Source organism: Chaetodon auriga, chromosome 3 (genome assembly GCF_051107435.1).
Source record: "Chaetodon auriga isolate fChaAug3 chromosome 3, fChaAug3.hap1, whole genome shotgun sequence".
Taxonomy (NCBI): domain Eukaryota; kingdom Metazoa; phylum Chordata; class Actinopteri; order Chaetodontiformes; family Chaetodontidae; genus Chaetodon; species Chaetodon auriga.
Window position 1 is genome coordinate 23,268,457 of NC_135076.1, and position 21,540 is coordinate 23,289,996.

Below are 21,540 nucleotides of genomic sequence, written 5' to 3' on the forward strand. Positions count from 1 at the left end.
TCTCTGTCTCATCTGCAAACACGCTGAAAAACAGCGGCCTTGTTATGTCATCCACGGGGTTGTGTTGACGCAGTTTAGTGCAGGTAAAGTAAACAGTTTCTCACATTTATTCACGCTCCATCTGGCAAACTCTAAAAGTCAACCATGTGCATTTGTTTTTGTGTGACAACTTGAAAAGAATAGAGCAGAGGGGTAGGAACAAGACAAGCATGTGTGCACAGCGTCTCCGGGAAAACTCAAAGATATTAATCATAAATTAAAATGGTTCTGGTGTCAGGTTGGGTGTTTTAAATATGTACCTGGTTTGCACACAGAGCAGAGTGGTTGTAGAACACTGAGCAACACCTGCTCCTTGCTTTTATATGACTCTTATCATTAGTCTTCTGCTCTGTGTGCACCTTTGTTGATTTATGTGCATCACAAGCTGCTGTAAAATATTTTCTTGACCATGTCTCTCTTATGGTGCAATCTGTCCCACTCACCACATAATACCTATATGAAGCCAACCATCAACATGCGATTTGCTAGAGTCCTTGAGCTACAAGGTAAGGTTCATGCTCATGCATCTCCTTTTCTCTCACTCAGTGGACAGCTTCTGTAAATTGTGAAACAAGACTAACGTTGCGGTTGAGTAGTTATTTTTTCTCATGAATGTTTGTAATGTTTGAGTGAAATTACCCAGAAGCGTCTAAGTGGCAGCCATGATAAGAGGTCAAATTCTCAACATGCTAAGGAAAAGTGCTTCAGTGCCTCCTTTCTTTATCTCCTTGAGCATAGGATGCACTGTACCATCCTTTATGAAAGAAGAGGAGACAATGCCATCACACAAGTCCTTGCAGCGATAACATTTAAAGAGAACACGGCAGATCCACGCAAATAACATCCGCGGCTACGTAATTATGTAGTAGTGTGACTGCAGTCAGATTCTCCTTTTCCGAGTCCTCATGAGAACTCTTCACATCTTTCTTTGACCTCATAATTTGTTTTCTATCAACATCAAGGAAGTGTTTAGGAAAAGACACGGGACCCTGATATCTCTGAGAATGTAGGACTACTTACAGCAATGCCCTGAGCTAAACGCTAATGTCAGTGTGCTAACATGCTCACGATGACAATGGTAACAGACTGATGGTCAGTAGGTATAATGTTTACCAAGTTTGACAAATTAAAATTTAGACCTGAAGTCAGTACTAAAGGAAAAGAGGACCTCCAGAGTTCATTCATTCTGTGTGAGGCATGTCTGCACCACATTTCACAGCAAAAAGGAAAAGTCAAAGGATCACCAAAGTCATTAGCATACATCATCTGGGAACCATGAATATCTATATCACACTTTTGTACCAATTTATGGATTTAATTATGAGATCTAAGAATAAGTGAAAACTTTGACCTGCCGTTGGCTCTAGATCATAATAGTCACCAGGATTCATCCTTCTGGAAGCATGGATATCTGTGGTAAACTTAATGGAAAACAGTTGCCAAGACCTTTCCCTAAAAATCAGGGCATCACCAAATCTTTGGAAATCATCTTTTAGGCACCCTGAATGTCTGAGCCAGTTGTTGAGTTGTTTAGATATTTCTTTCTGGATCAAAGTGGACCAACAGACGAACTGACTGGCCGACACCGGCATCACCCAGAGCCATGCCAGAAGCATGGCTAAAAATACTGTTCACTGACCAATCAGCTGTTTTGCTGTTTATGCATACATAATGAATCAAATTGTTGGAGGAAAACCTTTAAATGACCACAGAATCCAAATATGTTGAGCAAAATAATCTTGTATTATGGCATTCAGAAATATGACATTTGAAATAAAACGGCTCTTCATGAATCATCAGATAAGCAATTAACTCCAAAGGTCAGGCCAGATTAGGAATTAGCACTATTTGTCTTTGTACTTGGTGTCTTTCTCCTCGCTGTTTGGCAAACCTGTCTGCCCGGGAAAGGGGGCGATCTTCAGGAAGAAATAGGGGTTACTCTGAACCCTCAAGGCCACCAGGATAGGAGTGGCTGCATAGAGCAAGTTAGCTGCCAGCACAGACCAGAAAACATCATTTGGGATACGAAACGGAGCTGTGGTACGAGAGTGGAGGGACCCCCCGATGTGGGCCCACTGGCACTGGAAATAGACAGAGAAAGCAAGTCAAAAGCTAGACTTTACTGTTATAACATTGGACATTGTCCCTATCAGCACTGATACTTCCACTATTGCCTGCTGTGGTCTATTTTTATAGTAATAGCAGGTCATTTGAAATCTGTTTCTTTCAACAAACCCTCCAAAGGAATAACTGAGAGGGAACAAGTTACCTGGAGTGTTTCTTCCACAGTCATTAGTCTACCGTTAAAATATACGGAAGATGATCCTAAAAAGGGAATATGAACCACAGGAGATACGGAGACTTAAGGAGATGCAGGGTAGAGTCTGAAGCCTCTTATGAACAGTGAAAGAAGGCTTTAATCAACCGCATCCTCATGGTTCATGGTTCCAATCTTTGCGTCAAATTACTATGGGAGTAAGCAGCACCAGTTTGTTTATCACAGAAAATATGCTTCAAAGGATAAATGTGGTCCAGGTCATTATCAGCAGGATGAGAGCTCACTACAAGGAATTTAATTGCAGTGACATGTGTCAGACCTCTTTGTGCTGAGCCTAAACTGCTGATGAAAACTTGAATCAATCAGAGCAGTAATTATCACAAAGACTTAATGCAACGCAAGGTGTCAGTGCAGCCACATCAGTATGCAACAGCTGTGTCCCAAACTATGTATTCAGAGCCAGTTTCAATTATTGATGTTTGTCTTCGTGGTCTTACCTGGATCATGGCTCCGGCGAGGAACACAGTCCAGTCTGACATCCATGTGCACCCGGGCCTGAGGAGTCCGTAAACAAAGGCACCCAACAGAGGTAGTCCGTAGAAGAACAAGTGCAGCATCTATAAAAACAAATGGTAACACTTCATATGAAGGTACACATACTCACACTTAACTAGTTCCTCATATTAGTAGCAGAACGGCTCGTATTCAGTCATTATAAAGCATCTATTTATGCTTTACTCTGCGCTGTTCTTCTGCAGTTTTCCCTCAATAACCTCAGAATTACTGCTTATTGATAGTAAGAAAGTTATTGTACATGAATTCTGATTTTATAACCTAACCCTTAATAACCCTGACCCCCAGAATAAGGCGTTAAAAAGTCCTTTATGGCAACTAATAAAGAGACAATATTCAACCCATACGCACTAATAAGCAACTAGTCAGTTGTGAGTATGTGTACCTTAATATAAACTGTGACCAAACAAACAAGCACCAGCATTTTAGCTTAGATATGTTTAAATATTTCCAGTTTTTCTTCAACCATTTGAATGACATTAACCTGTATTTGACAGCATATGTAAATTCTGTTGTTAAAGTATATACAGTGGCTGAATTGGTGGTGTATATTACTTGGTATACTCCAGTGAATAGGGATTATGGATCCAGAACATTGTGTAGAAAGACATTCTCCTCCATCACTGTCAGTCTATGTTGTTGTTGGGTCCCGACCAACGCTCCAGCAGACAATTAATACAGTACATCCTGATTCTCCTCTGGCCTGCACCGCACTTCACCTACTCACACTGAATACAGAAGAGGGCTGCTTTGAATGTGGAAATACAAACACCCTCAGAATAATTTGCTACATATAAGTTGCTCTGCCAGTTTGGAAAAGTACTTGAAAATTCCAGCAAAAGTAAAGAAAAAGTTAACAAGTATAAGCAGTAAAATATAGATAGGTATCAAAAGTAAACATGCTCAGCTTTTTCTCTCCTAGAGTGTAAAATCATTAAAGTTTTAAGAGTGTTTGTGCTTCAGTGTTTTGATGCTCCAGGTGCTCCTGGGTCCAACTTCATCCAGCTAACCGTGAATCATTTTCTCGCCTTAATCTAATCTCATGTTGAATGTGACATTTTATTCTGCAATGTGACAAGTAACTGCAGTCGTAAGATAAACGCAGTCGGCTAAAAAGTACAACATTCCCCTCTGAACAACTAAAATGAGCTTTCACAAAATGGAAATTCTCAAATAAAGTCCCTATATCTCTAAATTGCTTCAAAGTGCGGTGCTGGAGTAGTTTGCTCAAATATGCACCCTCAGCACAAATTACTACTTCCACACAAGGGTCATTACAGAGACTGTCTTGACCTTCAACTTAAAATATTTGGCGCATGAAAGCCAGTTTCCCACTTTATAAAACACTCAAATTATACCACTGAACAGTTTCTTTTCATTCTCGGTCTGAGGTCTGGATGAATTCTAATGAGTTCAGCCCAAGGCCTGAAAGCCAATCATACATGCCCTTCAGTCTTTTGTCGAAATGTCTTTTTAGTGCTGCCACGGTAATCTGTCACATATCGTTCATCATCATCAATGAATGAGGAGGTCAGTCACTGCAGAAACAGTGTGACCCTGTGCAACAAACCAAACTCGTTTCATTTCTTCACACCCACACAAGCACACAAGCACCAGTGAGCCACTGCAACACACACAAACAAAGATTTGCAAAGGCCGCTACCAAGACATGCTTTCACATGCAGCGCACACACCCTCCTCCCACCCAGTGCGATGCTGGTGGGGGGCTTTGGGTGAGGGATTAGCTTATCAAGTTCTCAGCATGCGGTTCGTCCGTCTGATCAATGACGTGCAATTGTGCCTGGACTGCAGCCCCGACAAGGTCTTTGGATAACCTATTGACAAAGCTGTGTACGCTGAACAAAACACAACAAAACCCACAGCAGTGTAGGGTCAGCAGGAGAAAATAAAAAGGAGAGGAGTCCCACCGCCAGTCACAGTAATAATCTGTTATCCATCTTACACAAATGAAAGAGAGAAACAAAGATGCGCTGGCCTCTCAGCCCTTGCTCATTGTTGCTGTAATGATGAAAAATGGCTCTGTAATCAGCTGTGAGCTGAAAGAGTGGAGGCGATAAGGGCAAGCTTCCAGCACACTCACAGTGATATCCATGAAAGCAGAGGTCCATTATGTGACTGGTTATATAAAGACGGCCAGAGAGCAGCATTCAGGTGCTGAGTGTGAAGGCAGGCAGAGACAAAAGCACTAACCATAACTCTGGGGTAGCCCACAGGATCCTTCAGGTAGGGTTCATAGTGCTTCAGGTAGATGGAACAGGCTTCGAGTGGAGAGTCCAGAGCCACCTACAGAGGGTTGGACAAGAAGACAAACGGCTGGCTCAGCTGTGGCCAAAGGTGACAAAATGCACCTGCAACCACCTCTAAAACTCACTTATTAAACTCCAACATGACTTTTACACTTGGCCTTTAATGCAGATTAAAGAAAAGGCGACTGGACTTGGATGGCGATACTTGATAATGTTTTGCCTCTCATCTTGCCAAACTATTCGTTTTCATTTAATGATATTCCTTTATTTGAATATGAAATGTGTAGCATACTAATTACATTGAAATACACAGTTCATATGTCAGTGCCCTTCAAAGTAAGATCCTTTTTAGAGGATTAGTACGTAACAATCCCATGTGGCTCAATTAGATGGATGCATTGCTTGTTAAAGAAATGCTTTTTAAATGCTTGACTCTCTGGACACACAACTCTGCATGAGCAAAATCGGACTACATGACTTTTAAAGCCATCATTAAAGCCTCGCCCCAAACTCTGTCCATGGCATGGATGTGATGTACGCTCACCAAGCCTCTGAGGGCGGTGAAGGCCATGGCAGCTAACAGGAGCAGCACCAGGATCAGATCCAAAGGACGCCAGATCAGCTTCATGCTCTGAGCGTGCTGGGCCTGTGGGAAGATGTCAGCACAATGTAAAGTATAGAAGTGGTTCGTCAAGGTCGTGGCATCTTAGCATGCTGTCACGCTCGCTTTTATGTAACCTTTGTTTCCACATAATGTGAATAAGGAATGCATGAATACAGTTTCTCTCTCCAGGTTTTCATAGTCATTAAACCTGCATGAACTGGTTTTTTTGGGCACTTGCAGTAACAGGAAACAATCTGTAAACCCAACATTTACACATCACCACCATTTAAGTGAGATCATGCATATTTACACAATGTTTGTGTGCGCCAGGTGAATGTACGTCCAATATTCGCAGGTCACCATCAACTCCTGAAGGACATATCTGGCTCTTTAGCTGCTGAATCCTCCACTGCGTGAACTAGCCAGTTGTTTGTCTGGTGTTTGGTGCTCTGCGGGCAGCATACAGTTGATTCATGTGAATTCTTTAACTTAAAGAAGCCGCCTGCTGCAGCCAAAAATGATGCTTACACAAAAATGATGAGCTGTCCTACACTGAGAGGAAATGTAGGGGTGGGTGATGATTATCTATGAGTTCATCACCACAAGTGACCTCGTTCACATATGAGCAGTCATGTGAGTCATTGTTGATATACAAAATATTGATTATAGCTGCTGTAAGACAAAGCTAATCATAGTTTGAGTCATGACCATGGTGGACTGAGGCTAAATAAAGAGGCTATGGGCGTAAAACGATATCTTAAGATATCTTGGTCAACCATTCAAGATACCCTTATCAAGATTGACTCAGGACAATTACTGGATATTATGAGGAGGAAAGGGAAGTGGCAAACAAATACGGAAATTTGGTAAAACATTGTAGCTCCGCTTGCTAACAAACTCTGATGATCCTCCAGATTCAGGTGCGCACACTAGAAATTCCTCCCAACACTCTGACTATGCCACTGGAAATATCAGCAACTCATACATATAAATGACTGAACTGGCTGCCCTTTGTCACATTTCATGGTCTGGATCATATTGAGCTGGACTGTGCTGTACTGTTACCCTGATTAAACATATTCAGCAAACACTGCTTCTCCAAACCTCTCCACATTCATATCAGGATCTAACCATTCTTGCGTGGGACTCACGTTGTATCCACCGATTAGCGGTCTGTCCTTGGGCCGAGTGAATAGTGTGACTGCTCCCCATATAGGCACCAAAAGGAAGAGGAAGTTGAGCCAGAAGGCTGGACGGATCTCTGACCCGTATTTACCTGCCATACGGAAGAGGGGAGCCTTTTATCTGTTTGCACTCACACATACGAAGACATACTGTAAACACCTCGGTGTAAATCTGTGATTAAACTTGCAAAGAAAACCTCCACAGGGCACTTCAGGCAAAAACACACAGTACAATATGATAATAGAACAGAGAGAACAACACATTGCCTGTAGACGAGCTTGATCTTGTGACACTTATGTATGCAGTTTGAAATGCCAACAACAGATGCTTTTAAGTCTGTTTTCTGCTTTGTTCTGTGGGTTGTGACAGCAGACGAGGCACGGGGCTGCTGTGTATTTTGTTGGCGGGATGAACTGTGACACTGACGCTACACGGCCATGCAGATGTTCACTTGATTAAAGCTTGTCATCACGGGACTTGCAGACGGGGAATGGAAGATGAGGCTCACCTGCCACTATCCCGGCAATAAACACGCTCATGTTGGCACACAAAGAGCCAGCCCAGAACAGGCCCAGGGTACGGTAGGCTTTCCTGGGAGAGACACCAAAAAACAAGGGTGATTATACTACATTATAGCAGGTGAGATAGAAGATGGAAGTTTGTTGAAGTGTTTGTCAGTCGCATGGCTCTGTGATGGTATAAATTTCTTACACATCTCCCAGCGGTAAAAAGCTGACATTGTTTAAAAGAAGATTTCATTTCCATGATAGCACATGCCCCAAGGCAGCGCTCGCTCTGAACTCTTGAACTCACTGACTGCACTTTATGACTAACTCACTCTGGAGGACCCTCTCTACTCTAAAAATACTGTTTTATTCAGGCCATTGCGTGGATTTTATGTGATAAATGCACTCAGCGGTGAAACGCACAGCTCAACTGCATTTACTATTTCTTTAAGAAAATCAGGGGTATGAAAGAAGCAGATCTGAAGCCTTTTCTGTGCTGTAGAACATTTTAATCTCAGTACTGAAATGTATTACTGCTCCATTCAGACTTACATGCAGCTTCCATACCCTCCAGTTAGACAGAGTACCACAGATCTCTGTGTAGTCACAAGAGGCAGGCGCTTTGAGATGGAAAGCAAGATAAATGAGCTTGATGTGATTTGAACTGACTTTACCGTCACCCACCTGTCTGTTATCCTGCTGATCATCACCAGGTACATGATAAAGTGTGCTATTCCATCCCAGTAACACATCATGATGGCATAGGCTGTTCCCAGATAGGGCTCTCCCTAAAACACATACATTACATGCATAGTGTGTGACAGCAGGTTAAAATGGAGCCTTCTGTACTTTGATTTAGTGTTTCTGTAATCATTTCTGTTGTTGCCAGTATAATGTTTCAAAATTTGTTTTGAGTCCAGGCACAAGATATTGTTGTCTTTGTGTACCACGTTCAAATCATCATCAGTATTTCAGACGTGAGAAAAATAAACCTACCGTCTTCTGGTAGAATTCCATAAAGCCGGAGATAATGCCGTCATGCTCCAAGGCACTCGTCAGGTCAATGACACAGGTGAAGCAAAATTCTGCAAAAACTGCAAAGACAAGACACAGTGCAGGGAAATAAAAGCATCTACCTGATACTGGACATGAAGAAGTGTTTCATTTTACAGTCAGGTGTGTGTGTGTGTGTGTGTGTGTGTGTGTGTGTGTGTGTAGGTGTGTGTGTGTGTGTGTAGGTGGGCGGGGGGAAACTGCCACTTGCAGCACTTGGGAAACTTTGACATGTTAAGCAGCTTTGTCAGCTTTGAACAAACGTCACTCAGAAGCCGCTGTGATTTTGAAAGTTTCATGTAATTACTCAATCTGTTTTGTCTGCATGCTTTGAGAAATAAATATGCGGAACATCACGTCTCCTAAATGTCTGTGTGACTCCCAGTCTTTGTCCAGCTTATTTGTGGGATAGTTTGGAGAGGAAATAAAGTTTAGAGCCATGAGGTAGGCTGGGGGTGTATTTATATGGAGTCCACGGTGAACAGCCTTCTGCCTTCTATCCTCAGGTTAAGAGTCCAGCAGAGCTGAAATGTCCATGTCCACAAGTCAGAAGTTTAAGTTTAGAGCTGAGTAGCATATAGGCCTCAAATAATACTCTTAGCTAAAGAAAACAACAGACTATCCTTGCTGTTAAAGGTCCTTCTATCAAAGGTTTTAGTACCTGTGGGCTTTTTGCAAGAAATCTTGAGGACTGAAATTTTTACTCACAAAAGTGTGTGCATACACCAGCAACTCTTTCCAGATTCTCAGACTTCTTTTCAAGTGACTGGCACGATCTTACCCTTTGACAGATGCGTTATTGTGGCCGCCAGGAAGGCAGGTTTGTGTATCACCAAGGCCATTGGTGGACTTTTTTGAAGGCAAAAATCTCAGTGGTGAACACTAAATGTACCACAACGCTCCTCAGCTTATCAAAGCATTGGCTACAGCTTGTCTGGAGACTCTGAGGAGATGATCAGAGGAAATGTCAGGTGGCTCGGATCATAGCAAGTGGTGTGCAGACAGCATGAAATTTAACGTCACAATATAATTCGGGCACATGCAGGGTACCTCGGCTGTCTATCATAAACTCCTAAAGGATATTACAGTGGATGACATGCCAATTTAACTGTAAACGACTGGAAAGAATGTTGCCCTGGCTGATGAATCCATGGCAGATTCAGGCAATGGACCTTTTTCTCCATGGCCACATCAGTGCACACCAGTTGGGGAGGTATGACTGTTTGGGAACACTCAATATGCATGCACTGACTCCACTAATAACTATAGATGGACAGTGTACATTAGCATTACCGCACACAACTGAGATGAACAGAAGCAGAGGAAAAGGAGCGTCCATCCGTCTGGATTTTACAGAATGTCATTATAAAGTGAACTGGTGTGTGTTGTGACACAGGCATCTCTCTGTAGATACCACCGCTTAAAACCACTGGATCACATCCTTCCTATCTGTTCTTCACACGCTCTTTGAACACGGATGCACATATTACACACGCAAGCACACACACAAATTTTTGTTTCTCCCGTGTACCAGTGTCTCTGTAATCCTCAGGATGACCGGATTTATCTCTGACATCTTTCAGGTGAGATAGCGGGGGGATTACGGCTCTCTATCGCTGAGAGGAGCCTGTCACAGCGTTGCCCTCGTTGTTGTGGTTCTCCTTCACAGCACTGGCACTGCCTTGGGCACCGACTACCGACATATCACCTGGTTTCTGTCCCGCTAGCATAGCCCCTGGCATCAGCTGCAGGGATGTATTTGCAGGGAAACCCTTGGCTAGGAATGGAGAACATATTTGACCGATAGCAATACACATAACAAGGAACAATATGACACAAACCACGGCAGAAAAGCTTAATTAAGAGTGTGTGAAAGGTGCACAAGCTGCAACCGTCACACCGTCAAACTGAGTACAAAAGGCCTTGTGGCATTCAGACTAAGTCAGTGGTGGAGTATGAATGGTATTATACAGGCAGTCGCTGTGGAGGGACATTGCTTCAAGGTTGATCAAGAACTCAAAAGAGAAGCTGAAAGGTCAAGTGAGTGCAAGCGCCGTGAAGGTCCTTAGCTTGCTGAGGGTTGGGGTCAGTCATGCCTCAGAAACGTCTGGCTTAGCTTTGCTGTGAGCCTGATCAGTCTAAGCAGCTTTCAGCATATCAGGTGAAATCACATTCTACACAGTTCATGTTTTCACTCCGACACAGTATGCTGCGGGCGAAGGTTCTGGAAACCCTTTTGTGGGTGCTGAAATCAGCTCCTGCACAATGCATTGGAGTGATTAACCTCACTGTATTTGGAAATACATTGCAAGTAAGTTGGGAAATGTACATAGCTGTGTTAATTACCAAAGAATAAGGCGTCTTTAGGTGGGTTGCCACGAGTGATGAGGAAGTAAAACAGAAACACAATCACCAACACGGCAACGCCAATCTCCAAGATCACGTAAGGCCTGTGAGAGAGGAGAAATTCAAGTGTAAGCTGATAAAATAACAACACATTGTCCATGTTTTAAACACAGTCTCTCTGCTGACACAGCACTGTAAGACATCTCCCTCCTCGAATTTTCTGCTCCATTCTCTTTTCTAATTAGTTTCTCCAATGGAAGTTGTGCCAGTCTTTTCCGCAGTGCTAAATTAGTAAATGATGATGAATTGGAAGTCAGTGAGAATGATAATCGCACAGCACACCACAGTTAGGACTGGGCTGATATAATGCAGAAGTGTGAGGGAAAATCTGTGAGATAGATGCGCTGCACCCAGAGAGAGCAAAGGCACTCCTGTGTGCCTGGAGATTCCCGGTGAGATGGCAGTGTCACGTTGAATTTACCCTCCTGATATCCTGCCAACTCAGGTTGCTTTTTAAAAAACACACAGAGCACAAGCAGCGGCCTCATGTCTCATCTCAGAGCTTTTGAAAATATATTGCTGAGTTTGAAGCATCACTCGCTCCTGACATGAAATTCCAGACTCTGTGTTGCTGGTATTGATCTGATACAACTCCAGCAGTGCAAGATCATCCTTTAAAAATGAGATTAGACCTCTTTTTCATTGTATTATATGCACTGGCTTGTTTTGTCATGGACAGTATTTCCAAAACTTTATAATTAGCCTGCTAGTTTGAGCGGGTTGTCCTGTTCTTTTATTTATTTATCTTTTTTTTATTGTGTTAAGCCATATTGTATTCTTCTAGTATAAATTACAACAACTTTCCCTTGTTAAACTTTAAATCTGCAATATCCCACCTCTCATGGTCGTATGCCTACCAGTGGCTTAAAAGCACAGCTTTACAAAGGCGTAATCAATCATAGACAGAGGTGTGGGAAGCAGCAAGCTAAGGCCATGTTAGTTCAGCGCTGCCCTCCATGTTTACTGGTCAAAGGTACCGCTGCCTTGCACTGGAAAAGATTAATGTGCGTGAGGTATCATCTAGTAAACAACATTACATCCTTGGAAAACTCTCAATGTGTGCTCACAGAAGGAAAACAAATGCTGTGAGAGCAAAGGGAAGCTCCCTTGCTACCTCTCCAATTCAACAGTACAGGAAGATTTATGCACACAATACTGTTTGTTTGCAGAGTGGGAGAGCACGAGGCATATTGTATGTCAAGAGCAATTTATCAAACTCTTCTGTGCAGTCTGTATTGATTGTCAATGTCCACACGCTCAAAAAAGAGCCAGCAGAGATATTCACACAGGAGGAGTATAAAAGTCTGTCAGAAATGAGAAATATCATGTGGTGAAAAGTGTGAAAGAGGAGTGGAAAAAGTGTTTTACCACTCTGTTTATTCATCCTTTAGTGTTGTAGTATACAATCATCAACTGCAGACAATACTGTAATGGCAATACACCAATTAACAGGGCAAACAGATAAGCCTTGAATAAGAAAATGATCCCTTACAGCTTAGAAAAGTAATTATCTGCAACATCATATCAGATTATCTCCTCAGATTCTTCTCACATTACCTTCTCTTTGCTCCCTTTTCATTCTCTTGCCCCTCCAAGAAATGTCAGGTTTAATCATTCAAAGAGTTTACAACAACTAAAGAGACAACTGGCAAATACACTCTGAAAATCATAGAATAAGTAGTGCATAACACAGTCAAGGATTTACGAGGTGGTCAGAGTCTAATAGAAAAATAGTTTGAGTTCTAAGCTTATAGTGTGCTCTAGTGGTGGCAAAGCATACTGTCTGTTATCCCGTGACACTGGAAAGATCACCTGCAATGTCATACACTTATATCCTTGTATTTCTGTCTCGGTTGTACATGAATAACTGTTTGTATAATTAATTGCTGTGATTGTATATGATTGTTTAAAAGTTATTGCTACAATTTCATAGCAATATTTAAAGCTTTTCACCCAAAAACAGAGAAATGTGGACCTGAACACTATACAGACTGTATGCAGAGGCTGAGCAATAAGAAATCAGTAAATTTTATGACTTACTCTTGAAACTCGGGAATAGTGTTCATGGCATAAAGAACGCCAAGGGCAGAAAATGAAAATAAAAAGACGAAGGTCTCCATCTCTTCAAGAGCTGTTCAGCCTCCCTCCCAGCAGAATCCACAACACCGCTGAAAACACAATACGCTTATCAGTTTTAAGCCAATAAAATCAGCTCCAGCAATAGCAATATTAATTTTCAATATACATCAATATATTTATGAGAACTGGGAAAAAAAATGAAATAAATCCTTTAAGTCAAATTAAATGATTTGAATGTCGTGAAATAAAATCTGCAGTTTTGAATAGAATGGAAAAGAAGCAGAGCAGGCTCTTACCGTCTGGCTACCCTTTCGGTGGATTAATCAAATTACAGCTGGCCTGAGGCACCCATGGCCTTTACTGGGAAAATAATGATGTGGAGACAAAGAAGCTTTTGGGAGAAAAGTTATGCAATTTGGTTTTGTCAGAGATTTACATAAGTCGTATTAGAGAATAGGCCCACATTCCTCTTTATGCAGTAACACACTTACAAATTATACTGATTCCTGTTCTACAGAGGGCTTAATGTTGCATGTTGAAATGTGTGCATTGTGTGCTGTCTATGGTATACTCACAAATACTAACAATGCTGTGTGTATTGTATGGATGTGACAGGATTAGATTATCTTCATGGAGGCCAAGCACCAAAAGCGGAAAGGTTTTTGTGGGCTCTTTCTTTCTTTTAATTATTCCATCTGCCATACGTTATGAACAATTCCTGAGCTAAAACATCTGTAAATGTCCATCTATCAAAACACGTTTCAGTAGATCCAAAAGAAGCCCAACAAAAGCAGATGGGTTAAGTATCCCATAATTGAAAATGACCACCAGTTCTTCGCGTCTTCTCCAAAGGATGTCTTTGAATGGCCTTTTGGCTCCTCCTCTGACCTTGGAGTGCATGTGCTGCACTATTTACAGTAACTAACTTGCTTAAGAGTCACAGTGAACAGCAGCTGAATGGGCAAAGACATGTGAGAGATGAGCTGGAACATTGCTGCGGTTCTGTCAGGAACACTGTGAACAGTGAACAAAGACACTAACAGGAAGTGGGAAATAATTGTGCTCTCTCAATCATGATCAATGGAGGCACAAATCCTCTTTGTTATGGCTCTGCTTTATGTGCTTTTGCTGGAATTACAGCCTGCTGCTTATGTTCTTCAATTACTTTGCTCCAACAGCCATGAAGATCAGTTCTCCTCTAACAAAGTGTTTGCAGTATAATTCCAGTAGGGTGCGCCAAATTCAAACTAAAACAGCAGTGTCCTTCCCAATGAAGGACAATAAATCAATGGAACTTGACTTAGTTTTGAGATAAAATATCAGATATATATTTTTTTATTTGAAATCTTATCAGAATTGTCTCATTGTGTTAACCATTGGCAGATCACAGGTACCTGCCCGGCTGTTACTGTGTTGAATTCTGATACAATGAGCAGTGTTTGTCTGGAATGAAATGGTCCTCAGTGATGAGCAAACATGCATTATAAAGGTGCAACTAAAATGTGCCAGAATGTGTTTATACTGCTTTTACATTCTGTATCATCAACCAGCACCTTGCCGACATAAAACAATACAACAATATCAGACAGGGCAAACAAAGCATAACCCTGCCACTGTCTTTCATGAACGACACCTTGAATTTGAACACACACGTGTGAGTGCACACGCACGTGCACGCACGCACACACACTGCCTCTTTGCTTCCCACCAACCTCCTTTGTTGGGAAAAGGGGGGACTGTTATACCAGGAAAGCAGTGGCAGTTTGTGTTTGCTGGAAACAACTGGAGCTCTTCCAGCTCTGCCGTTCAATAACGTGAAATGGACAGATGGATGCCAAAATGAGACAGCGACCTGCAGGAGGAAGATGAACACAAACTCCATTTAACATCTTAAATGAAATGCACTTTCATACAGTAACTGTCTGCGGGGAAGTAGTCCAAGTGATTTGACTGAAATAACATGTAAGAAACAATAATGAGACATATTTGGTTTCAGTTACAAAGAGGGTCATACAGCTAAAAAAATACAGAAAAACACATATAACAGATTTCTTTATCTCATTGTGCATTGGTATTACTTTGTTTGTATGCTATTTTATGCAGATGTGCAATGCGTTTTCTTGTGAGTCATCTCTGATTTTACTCAGTGAGCACTTTTCTACATTAATTGGTCATTAGCTTTGATTGTCCCTGTGATCAGTAGTAGGAGTGGTAGTGATAGTCTAAGCAGCTGCTGTGATTTTTAAAGTATTACGGGCCAAATTTACGTCAGTGGCCTTTTAAAGTGAGAGGGAAAATACTTACAGGTCCAAATATGATTAGTGAGAGAAATTAAATGCTAATTAATTCATGAAAATTGAGCCTTAAACAATTTAGTGCCAAAATTTATTTTTTAATCATGATTTGTTGATTTTCACCAAAGGAATCTCAGGAAATATATGTGAATGTGAGCGTAGGCTATTTTGGAGATTTTTAAATCATAGTTTCCACCACATTCCCTGACTGAAACATTTCTCTTCAGTAGTGCATGGCTTAAAAAATGGGCTTTCAACATGAATTACTAATTTCACCTGTGTGTTGCAGCCTGAGGTGCTCTTTAAAGCAGTACAAACATACCAATAATAGTTAACATTTCATAGAGGAACATTTATTTATGGGCCTCTTTTCTAAAATTATTTGTTTGAAAAGGCATGACTCACTTCTCAGATATGATAGTTTAATGGTTCTGTTAATTCCAAAAGCCTTTCTGTGTTACAGGCTGTAAAACAGTGTATCAATCAACCTAAGGTCTTTTATTTATCCATTTGTTTAAAAAATAGTTTCCAAAATACCAATTAATACATACAATAAGAAGTAAATACAGTAGGTAGCATCAAGATTTATATTTTTGTAGGCAAACTGTGTTTTTTTCTGAGCTCATTATTATTTGGTTATTTTTATGTAATGTGTTATCTTCCATCGTTTTAACGTGTGTATTCTAACTTGCAGCACTGGTTCAGGTGTGCCGAACGTGATGAACTATTTATGGCCAGGCTGTTTTCTGCTCGCGATCGTCAAGCGGCCCTGCGCGTGACGACAGCGGCGGAAATATTTTTTCGCTATTCAAAATGGCACCGTCTCAATCAGGAAGTGGAGAAAACAACTAAGAAGAATAAGTTGGATAAAATTCCTTATTTCGGTTACTTTGACGCGAGTCTTCGTTTAAAAGCAGCCCGTCTGCTCGGGGTTTGGATTGAGAACAAGTAACACATTCACGGTAAGTGTAATTCGAGGATACTACGAAAAGGCAAGCGACACATCGGCAGTTGCTTTATAACGAGATGCGTTCTGGGCAGCCTCTCCTAGGCGCGCACGTTTTTGACGACGGGCTACGCCGGTTCTTAGGCGGCTGCCTTGAGTTAAACACTATCATATGGGACGTTATCGGTAAACTTAGAATGAGTTGAGACCTTAGGGAAGGTATGGTAGCTGTAGCAAATAAAAAGAGGCGCAGTGTTATTGATAACTCGGCATTACTACGCCACCATCAAGCAAGGCCAGCAGCTAACAAAGCTAGCTAGTTACTTAGTAATAAGCTACTCATTTGATAGTAGCTAACAAGAAAGTGATGTTGCTCATCTAAAATTCCCATGCAAAGGTTAAGTTTAATATGGCAACGTGCTCCTTTACGTGCTTGCTGCACAGAGTAAAATTTCAATTGGAAAAGTCAGTAAAAGATCGAAGATTTTCTTCAACAAACAAGATAGCTAGCTACGTTATCCCATTAACTTACGCAGGCAATGTGCAAAACGAGCGTACCCCACAGTGAGAAAACGACTGTTGGGCTAAGCTAGCCGAGCTAGCCGAGCAGTATTAGCTAACCAAAGTATGTCTTGTTTTAATCTAGTGTGGGACCTTGCTTTGACGTTATTCTGCCGTCCGTGATTTCTGGCCGAGAAATTTAAGTGGTCAAATGAGAAATGTCTTGTGGCCAACGTTAGTTTTCTTGCTAGCGCTTTTTAAATGTACCGTTTACCGTTCAGCAAGCTAACAGTATTGGCAGTAACACTGTAACAGAGATGTGGCTGCCTTCCTTTGTGCTGTGCGGTGACCAGTGTGCCTCTGTACCTTTGCTCAGTACCACGGTGTCCTTAGTGTGAAAACGTTACACAAAGTCCACGATTATACATATTTGAGTTTAGTTTAAATGCATTGGCACGTACATGTGTTAGCCAACACTGAAAACAAACGTTTAGGGCATCGCGGATTAGTTGGGAGTGAATGCAGATTCCACAAAGCTTTCGGAGATGAAGCCCTGGTTTGTGGCTGTCGTGTATCGTCATTACATTCATAAATGAGAAAGGAAAAGTTTAAATCAACGTCGAAGTTGCAAGCATTTTCGGTAATCATCAACTTTGGTAGGGTACGCAATACGTGTATGCCTCATCAAATGTTTTTCCATGAATCATATCTAGTTGTCTTTGTAACAGTTTGAGAATTCATTGCTTATAAAGAAAGAAGTGGATGTACTGTGTATATTTAAGTATAACGTTATCCTGCACTGTGCCATGGTACAACTATGATGTAACCATTATACAGTAAGAGTTGAGGATAAACACGTCACAGGCGTTTTCTTGAATGCCATGTATTTTAAGATAAAAATAAATATATGATCTAAAATGTTTTCTCAATATGTGACAGAAACCAAGCATACTGGGATATTTTAGGGTGACTCAGAAAACCGGAGCAGTGACCAGGAGGAAATGAAAATAGCCCTCACAGAGCTGTCCCCTCTAGTTCTTTTTCTTTCCTGCAATTTTCACTCTTTAGTTTCCAGTGTGTCTGATGCCTGCAGCCAAAACTAGTCAGGCCTCACGCAAGCCTTGACATAGTAGGTTGCTGTGGTGGCTGGCTATTTTTCTAATTATGTTGTGCCCCCCTTGTTGATGGATACTGTTTGGTAACTGTGAAGTGAATGCTCAGTTCTTGTCCTTTACTCGAGTGCCCTTAATCCCAATGACATGGTCAGTGGCCTTGGTGTCATTTGCTGTTAGATCTCTCTTGCTGCCAGTTCTGTCTCTGTCTCTCCCAATATAGGCTTTAATAGCAACAGTCAGGCTGTTAAACTAGCAGATTGTCCGTCAGAAATACAGGCTAAAAACCACAACTCACTGCTTCTTTACATGGTTGTTAGCTTCATGTTTGTGCCACACAGCTGTCTTTTCTCATTTCCCATTGTGCCACACAATTGATGACTGTCTGCCCTGCAGAGACTCTAAGGGTCACAGCACACCTGATCTGTTGATAATGTGTTTAGAGCCTACAGAAACTGTAAGGATAATTACTCAGAGAAGAACAGGAGGGGGGTGTCACAAAGCAGGATTAGCAAGTCGGTCAGACAGCTTTGAAAAGTGTTAAGACATATCCTCTGAAATGTTCATTTTCATAAATGTTATGTCAAAGTTTTGTTTCATCATTCAGATAATTCATATCTCCAGGAAATGGTGTACTCTGGATATTAGTATTTGAAATGCACCCTGGTGGAGTGAAGTCAAACAGCCATGATCCATGGTTCAACTGTGGCTCATGCCCTCTGCTCTCTGTGACTTGGCCTCCATTCTCCATCTCCCTTCATCTTTTCTAGCCCTTTTTTCTCCCCTCCCCAATTGGTGCCAGTGATAAATCTCATTTATGGCCCATGGGCTGATTAGAGTGAGAGTGAAAAATGTGGAGTGGAGGAGGGGAATTGGGGCTAGGTAATATGTTTGATTCAGTTCCTGCTTTCCCGGAATCTGGCCTTCATTAGATAATAGTTCATGTATTAAACATAACATGGATGTTTGGTCAGAAGAGAGTGAAAGAACAAGTGGCAGTTGTTGGGAATATGAGGCCATATTGTTCACTTCTACACTGTGACAAAAAACAAACAGGTCCTTTACCATGGACTGAGTATGCCATGTCCCAACTAGTATCCAGACCTGGAGGCTATGTGGATCTCTCCCAAGCCACATAAGAGCTCTGTAAGAGATGGCTGAAATGCAGGAGAGCATGCCACTTTCTGGTATTCCTCCCTGCTTTGTTTTATGGTTTTTTGTGGAAAAAGTGTGTCAACATCCTTAGAAAGGCAAACAGTGATTTCAAAATGGAACTCATGCTGGATGGAAATATGAGAAAAATATCAGAGTCCACATTGATGGATGCCTGAATACCTGTTTCAGTTATCAGCTTGGATTTATGCCTAGCCCCATAAGCAGGAAAGGAAAAAACAGTTATTCGACCTGGACTTAAAAATGTTTATTTTAGCATATGTAGTAGAGATGTCATATAGTGTATGCCACATTTTCCACCCAAAGACTCACAGTCAATAATAAGACAAAGAAAGGGATGTCCTGCCTGCACTCAACTCTTACAGCACACTTGATGACCAAAGATATTTTTCTGTTATGCCTTTTACACAAGATAAGAACGTCAAATGTCTGATGTCTCATGTTAAATTTATTTCTTGGCAACCTGTTAAACATACCGGGTTGACCATGATCCTAGGGTGAGTTGTTCACATATGTCACTAGACATGGGACCATTTTCCCCAGAATTTTTGTATATAATAGCAGGTGGGTTTTGATCTAGACCAGTGATTCTCAACTGGTGGGTCGTGACCCAAATGTGGGTCGCGGACCTGTTTTCAGTGGGTGGCGGGCTGTTGCCTTAGCAAATGGAAAAAATAAATAAATAAATAAATCTGCTTTTATTTTGAAGGGGATTTTTAGATTTGTTTTGAGATACATGCACCTTTCTATGGTCCAGGCAATTGTGATCAGAGTGGAACAAAACACATAACCAAAGGGAGTTCTTTGTTATGTGGGTGCTTCAAAACTAGTCTGTAGCCCACTGCTGACCACAAATGTTGAGGAAGTCAATTTACTACAACAACAGTTAAGCCAAGGGTGGAGGCAGCCATAGTAAATCAATGATCACAGCCATAGTATAACTGGCTACCATAGTCCTTGCCTGGTGTGAAGGCACTGTGTCAGCAGATATAATTGCTGCACACCACACCATGGACAAACCTTGCTTTGATTGAGGAATATTTGTGTTTGCTGAATGTCTTCCCCACCCTCATTTTTAGTTTTTTGGAGTTTCTGGTCTGTTAGAGGTTTTTAAATTGTCCTTTTACAAACATGTTAGAGGATACCCTAAGGCTAATGGTTGGAGAATTCTTTGGGTTGCCATTGTTGTTTTGTAAAAGACTGGCAATAAATTGATTCGAGGATAGTTATGTTAAATGTGTCCGTTAAGGAGAAAAAACATCTTTTCTGGCACTAGAAGAACCTATACTGGTCAGCTGCAGCTTCTCCCAGAGTATTCAGTGTCATTTAAACCGTGGGCCAAATCTTGACCTGCTGTCTCCTGCCTTATATGTGTTTGCACTGTTTGCAGCCAGGTTTATTTATTTGTCTTAACTCACCTTTGTCCTTAAAGAATGGTTCAATTAATCTCTGTCAACATTGTCCAGTTGGATTTATGTGTGTGTTTTGTTTTGTATTGTTTTGTTTGTCCTCTGAAGTGAGGCAGCAGTTTTTTTTCCTTGTCTCCAACCCATCCTTCACAGTTAGTGAGACAGTGTTGGAACTTGGAGATGGGATTTGTGAGATGAAATGGATTTCAGCCAGAAGGGTGCTGGCAAGCATTACCAAAATTTTTTACTGGCGCATAATGCAATACTACACTGGAATTTAGATTTCTTATGAAGTGATATTGTTTATTTTCATAGACTGACTGATAAAGTATTTTTAGGCAAGATGGGAATTGATGGGTTAGAGTTTGAAAACTAAAAATACGTTGGCTGATATTAATTTGTTTACAGAAATTTACAGAAAAGACCAAAACACATACTGAGAGGAGCACTTTAAATTTGAACATTTAACCTGTCAGTTCTCTCTGGTAGATAAACATTTCTATTTCTGGGACACCCCGTTAGTTCACCTGGTACAGTGTGTGCCTAATGTACCAAGGTTGTGTCCTTACTGCAGTGAACTAGGTTCGATTAGGGGCCCTTTGCTGCATGTCACCCCACCCTTCCCTCTTTTCCTGTCTGCACAGCTGTACTATCACATAAAGGAAAAAGGTCAAAAATGTAATCTTTAATTAAAAAAAAAATTCATAGCATGTCTTTCACACACATGATAATGTAGTTCTATTTTGAACTAATATCTAGCATTGGGTGCAAAAGCTCAACTTGTCCAATCATCTAGTAGGATCTTGTTGGGTTTTTTTTTTTCACTTGTTTGTAAAAATAGTTAACTTTTTTTTCTTTTTTCTTTTTTACACTTATTACACATACCCCTTTTGTTCTGTCTTCCACCCAATCACATATACATAATTTTTTAAGAACGGGTTGTACCTGTCTGACTAATTTTCTGTATGGTTTACTGCCTTACAGTGGTGTCAGTGTTCAAGACTATGATAGCGGCCTCAGTCGATACCAGACAGATGAACTGAACTGAACTGAAGATAGCATTAGCATAGCACAGTAGCACGGACAGACAGATAGACAGACACAGACAGGCTCCC

At 41.3% G+C, this 21,540-nt stretch overlaps 2 protein-coding genes across 3 annotated transcripts in view; one reads left to right on the plus strand and one right to left on the minus strand.

Moving 5' to 3' along the window:
• Positions 1-1,763: 1,763 nt before the first annotated feature.
• Positions 1,764-13,348, minus strand: tm6sf2b (transmembrane 6 superfamily member 2b). The gene is made up of 11 exons (XM_076726676.1): positions 13,287-13,348; positions 12,952-13,079; positions 10,852-10,955; positions 8,449-8,546; positions 8,137-8,240; positions 7,455-7,537; positions 6,913-7,037; positions 5,702-5,803; positions 5,102-5,194; positions 2,815-2,934; positions 1,764-2,120 (listed from the first exon to the last, which is right to left on the minus strand). Exons 2-11 carry the CDS (start codon positions 13,029-13,031, stop codon positions 1,884-1,886), a joined length of 1,146 nt encoding a protein of 381 aa, XP_076582791.1. The 5' UTR covers positions 13,032-13,079; positions 13,287-13,348; the 3' UTR covers positions 1,764-1,883.
• A 2,727-nt stretch (positions 13,349-16,075) lies between these two features.
• The window catches only part of sbno2b (strawberry notch homolog 2b), a 59,746-nt gene continuing 54,281 nt past the window's right edge, over positions 16,076-21,540 (plus strand). For both annotated transcript variants that reach the window (XM_076726224.1, XM_076726225.1), the window contains exon 1: positions 16,076-16,246. The gene's annotated coding sequence lies outside the window, so the exon portion shown is untranslated. The remainder of the gene's footprint in view (positions 16,247-21,540) is intronic.